Source organism: Helianthus annuus, chromosome 12 (assembly GCF_002127325.2).
Source record: "Helianthus annuus cultivar XRQ/B chromosome 12, HanXRQr2.0-SUNRISE, whole genome shotgun sequence".
Lineage (NCBI taxonomy): Eukaryota > Viridiplantae > Streptophyta > Magnoliopsida > Asterales > Asteraceae > Helianthus > Helianthus annuus.
The window spans coordinates 106,680,204-106,685,626 of record NC_035444.2 but is presented as its reverse complement, the minus strand read 5'-3'; the positions used below and the strand labels follow the sequence as shown (position 1 = coordinate 106,685,626).

The 5,423-nt window shown below is 40.9% G+C and overlaps 1 protein-coding gene across 1 annotated transcript; it reads left to right on the top strand.

The window, feature by feature from the left end:
• Positions 1-485: 485 nt before the first annotated feature.
• On the top strand, positions 486-4,588 carry LOC110893484. Its single transcript, XM_022140590.1, has 4 exons — positions 486-921; positions 1,028-3,267; positions 3,435-3,548; positions 3,665-4,588. The coding sequence occupies exons 1-4, from the start codon at positions 486-488 to the stop codon at positions 4,586-4,588; spliced, it is 3,714 nt and encodes a 1,237-aa protein (XP_021996282.1).
• The last annotated feature ends 835 nt before the right edge of the window (positions 4,589-5,423 follow it).

The following is a 5,423-nucleotide window of genomic DNA, read 5'->3' as shown; positions in this document are numbered from 1 at the left end:
GATGAATGCTAGCGGATTTTTCTTTTTTAAGTTTTCGGATCAGAAAGGTATGCGTGATGCTCTATCTTCAGGTCCCTGGATTATACGTTCTCAACTGTTGTTTCTTTATGAATGGTCGCCTACTATTAAGCTTGAGAAGCAGGAGGTTATGAAAGTTCAAGCCTGGGTTAAAATACATGAAGTCCCGATTGCGGCTTATACGGAGGATGGTCTTAGTATGATTGCTACGGCCATTGGGGAACCTAAACTTATGGATTCTTACACGTCGTCAATGTGCATGGATTCGTGGGGGCGAAGTAGCTATGCAAGAGCCCTAATTGAGATATCCGCGGATAAGGATTTTAAAGAGGAGATAACATTGGCGATTCCTGAGGTGGAAGGATGGTGGTTTCGTCAAGGAAACCATGTATGTAGAGTATGAATGGAGCCCACTTAGATGTTCGACGTGTTGTGTTTTTGGGCATGCAAATGATACGTGTCCAAAGATGCCGAGAAAACCAGTTGAGAATGTCAAACACGATCGTATGCTAGGTAACCAAGGAAGCCGTAAAGGGAAAGAAATTCCTAGAGTTGATGAGGACGGTTATATGGGGGTCAAAAGCAAGAAAATTGCAAGGAAACGAGGAGTTAAGGTGGGCAAGCAGAAACCTAAGTTTGAGTATAGACCAGTTATTACGAAACATAAGGATGAGTCTAGAGTGAAGCCGACTTCATCTAATTTCCATTCGAGAAACCCTTTTGAGGTTTTGAATGAGGTTCATAGGGAGAAAGGCCAAAGTAGTAATGGGGATAGTGGTGGTCAAGAGGACTCTGATGATGAAGAGGTGGTTGAAGGTTATAATGAAATGGATGAGTTTCTCACGGGAGGGACTCTTAAATCTTCTAAAGGAGCAAGCACTCCTTTAACCGGGGTTTCCAATGGTTAGTCCCGCAACATGGAATATAAGGGGGTTGAACTGCCCACTTAAACAAAAGGAGGTTCGCAAAATTCTAAAGGATAATAATCTTTCTTTTTGTGCTATTTTAGAGTCTCTTGTTGATGTTGGTAATCTTGCGAAGGTTTGTAATTCGGTTTTTCGTCGTTGGTCTTGGATTTCAAATGGTAGCTGTTGTGATAAAGGTACGAGAATCATTGCTAGGTGGAACTCGGATGTCCTTGATGTTATTGTGCTGGCCCAAACGTCTCAAGTTATGCATCTTCAGATTATTTTTAAGCTGGATAAAAAGGTTTTATTTTGTTCGGTTGTCTATGCAGCGAATTACTATATCAATCGAAGAGATTTGTGGTATCAATTATATTTACATAAAGCTTTTGTAAGTGATAAGCCTTGGGTTATAATGGGTGATTTTAATTCGGCTTTCAGCTTAGAAGATCACTCTATGGGAACTTCCTCTATCTCGATTGGCATGAGAGAGTTTCAAGAATGTGTTTCAGATATTGAGGTGTTTGATATTAATCGGTCCGGATGTCACTTTACGTGGAATCAAAAGCCTAAAGAAGGTGTTGGTGTGTTAAAGAAAATTGATAGAATCATGGGCAATATTTCTTTTGTTTCTGAATTTCCAAACTCGGTTGCTTTGTTTCATCCGTATAGGCTATCTGATCACTGCCCGTGTATTCTTAATATTCCCACCCCCGGAAAATTGAAGCCTAGATCGTTTAAATTTGCCAACTTTTTGGTTTTTAAGCCGGGCTTTATGGAGATTGTAAAGCGTGTTTGGGATACTCAAATTGATGGGGTCCTTCAGTTCCGAGTAGTGAAAAAACTCAAGTTGTTAAAGTCTCCTCTTCGGGGTTTATTGTTTCAACAAGGGAATTTGCACAAGAAAGTTGAGAATATTCGCCGGGAATTAGATGCGATCCAGCTTGACATTGATTTAAACCCGATGAATGCGGGTCTTCTCTCTCAAGAGGCTAAACTTTTAGCCGATTACCAGGATGCTTGCTTAGATGAGGAACGGTTTCTAAAGCAAAAATCGAAGGTGGATTGGTTGCGGGCCGGTGACGCAAACACAAAGTTTTTTCATGCTTCGCTGAAAAGCAGGAATCACGTGACTCGAATTGAGGTTATTTCGAACTCTCATGGAGTTTTATTCCAGGGAGATGACGTTTCTAAGGCTCTAGTCCATCATTACGAGAATTTTATTGGCATAGAAGATGACATTAATTTACATCCTACTCATGATCTTTTTGTTAAACGGTTGCGTAATGAAGACGCTAATCATATGGTCCGCCCGGTTACTAGCGAAGAGGTCAAGCTGGCTATGTTTTCCATGGGCAATGACAAAGCTCCGGGCCCTGATGGATACACAGCTGCGTTTTACAAACATGCGTGGCCGATTATTGGCCAGGATGTGGCGAGTGCAATCATGGATTTCTTCAGTTCTGGTAAGCTTCTTAAGGAGCTCAATAGCACGTTAATTGTTCTTATTCTGAAGAAGCCTACTCCGTCATCTGTCACGGATTACCGTCCTATTGCATGTTGTAATGTTATTTACAAGTGCATTAGTAAAATTATTGCGGATCGTATAAAGTATTACCTGAATCAGATTGTTAGCATTAACCAGTCCGCATTCGTTCCAGGAAGGAAAATTTCTGATAACATCTTGCTTACGCAAGAATTGATGCATAATTATCACAGGAATAATGGTCCTCCGAGATGTGCGTTCAAAGTTGATATCCAGAAAGCGTATGACACAGTTGACTGGAGTTTTCTCATGCGTGTTCTCATGGGTTTCGGTTTTCATTCGAAAATGGTAGAGTGGATAATGACGTGTGTTTCCACTCCTACCTATTCGGTTTGTGTTAATGGGGATGTTCATGGGTATTTCAAAGGGAAACGTGGCTTAAGACAGGACGACCCTTTATCCCCTTATTTATTCACGCTTGTTATGGAAATATTGACATGCATTCTGCACCAAGCTACTCAGTTGGATTCTTCGTTTAGATTTCATAACAAGTGTGAAAAGCAACATATCATTAATCTCTGTTTTGCTGATGACTTGTTTTTATTTGCTCGAGGTGATGTTCAGTCAGCTCAATGTATCATGGAGTCGCTTACTCGATTCACCAACATGTCCGGGTTGGTCCCTAGCATTCAGAAAAGTACCGCTTTCTTTTGTAATGTCTCAAATCATGTTAAAGTTGCTATTTTGGATATCCTGCCGTTTGAAGAGGGTCTTTTACCGGTAAAATACTTAGGGGTGCTTCTTATTTCTTCGAGGCTTCGGGTTAAAGATTGTAGTGTTCTTCTTGAACGCTTGGATGTAAGGATTATGAACTGGAAAAACAAACTTTTATCATTTGCGGGCAGATTACAATTAATCATATCGGTCTTGTCGTCTATCCATGTTTACTGGGCCTCGCTTTTATCTTACCGGTTCGGATTTTAAATGATATAGAGGCTAAATTGAGGAATTTTTTATGGTCTCAGGAGGGTTCTTTCCATAGAGGAAAAGCGAAAGTTTCGTGGAGAGCTATCTGTGTGCCTAAATATGAAGGTGGCCTCGGTATTCGTCGGGTCGGAGATGTTAATAAGGCCCTTATGGTTTCTCATATTTGGAGTATTCTTACAAAGAGAGAGTCTCTTTGGGTGCAGTGGATCAACTCATATCGGCTTAAAGGTCGGAGTTTCTGGGTGTGCAAGGATGTTACTAATTGCAGTTGGACTTGGAGGAAAATCCTCAATTACGGCCGTTGGTTAAGGAGCATATCTGGCATTCTTTGGGCGCTGGTAATACCATTTCTGCCTGGTATGATTCTTGGTGTCATCTGGGTCCTCTTTCAACCTTATTATCGCCTCGGGTCATTACGAATGCGGGATTTCGGTTGGATGCTATGGTTTCGGATGTTTATAGACATGATTCTTGGGCATGGCCGGCTGCTTGGAGGGACTTATTTCCGGTTCTTAATCAGCTGGATCATCTTTGTCCGGATCAAAACAAGCTGGATCGATTGGTGTGGAAGGATGGCGATAATATGCTTGATCATTCATCCTTTACGGTTTGGAACACGATTCGGCTGAGAGAGCAGGAAGTGGATTGGGCAAAAATTGTTTGGTTTCCTCAATGTATTCCTAGGCACGCTTTCTTGGTGTGGCTAATAATGCGACGAAAACTTTTGACACAAGATAAAATTTTAAAGTGGGACTTAGCTAGGAGGAAGAACATGAATATGATGTGCTGTCTCTTATGCTATGCGGATGTCGACTCCCATGATCATCTTTTCTTTGAATGTCAGTTCTCTTCGCAGGTGTGGAGCTTGGTCCGAGGTAACGTCAATATGGATAATGTTCAGCCTAAATGGTCATCGATTGTGAACTGGTTGATGGTGAGAAGTCAGTCTAAGACGGCAGCCAATTATGTTGCTCGTGTGCTTGTAGGTGCGACTGCTTACAGTATTTGGCAAGAGCGAAATGCTAGACTTTTTAAAAACCAAACGGGTCCACCGGATTTAATTTGCAGCATCATTCTAAAGACAGTTCGATACAAATTAATGGGAGTAAAATTCAAACCTTGTGCTAATGTTCGAAGGCTGCTTGGAAATTGGGAGATCAATGATGACGCTATGAACGATGATGGGGGCTGATTATCTCGTTTGTATTTTGTTGCGTTTCTAGTTGTTAGTCTAGTCGGTGTCTTTTGTTTTCAATTGGTTTTGTTTGGTTTACGCTCCTGAGGCATGTCTCTCGAGTGAACTAGTGAGGATGTCACCTCTCTACTTGTTTTATGTGTTTGTGAATATTTAAAATCACCGGGGTAACCCTTTACCCAAAAGAGAAATGCAATTTTTAGGACACCTGGTTAATCACGAAGGCATTCATGTGGATCCCTCCAAAATAGAAGCAATCACAAATTGGAAGGTCCCGCAATCAGCAACCGAAGTTAGAAGTTTTCTAGGATTAGCTGGGTACTATAGGCGCTTCATCAAAGACTTTTCTAAGATAGTTGTTCCATTAACTAAGCTAACCTGTAAAACTATTAAGTTTGAATGGAGACCCAAGCAAGAGGAAGCCTTTAGAATTCTAAAGCAAAGATTAACAAATGCCCCAATTCTTGCCTTACCTGAAGGAACCGAAGATTTTGAGGTCTACTGTGATGCTTCCAAGCTGGGATTAGGTTGTGTGCTAATGCAATGCAAAAAGATAATTGCATACGCATCAAGACAATTGAAAAAGCACGAGGAAAATTATACGACTCATGACTTAGAATTAGGAGCAATACTTTTTGCCCGTAAAATATGGAGACATTATCTGTACGGAAGTAAATTTACTGTCTATACAGATCATGAGAGTTTAAGGTACATATTTGGGCAAAAGAATTAAACATGAGGCAAAGAAGGTGGATGGAAATTTTAAGTGATTACGACTGTGATATCCTATATCACGAAGGAAAGGCAAATGTAATAGCAGATGCCTTAAGTC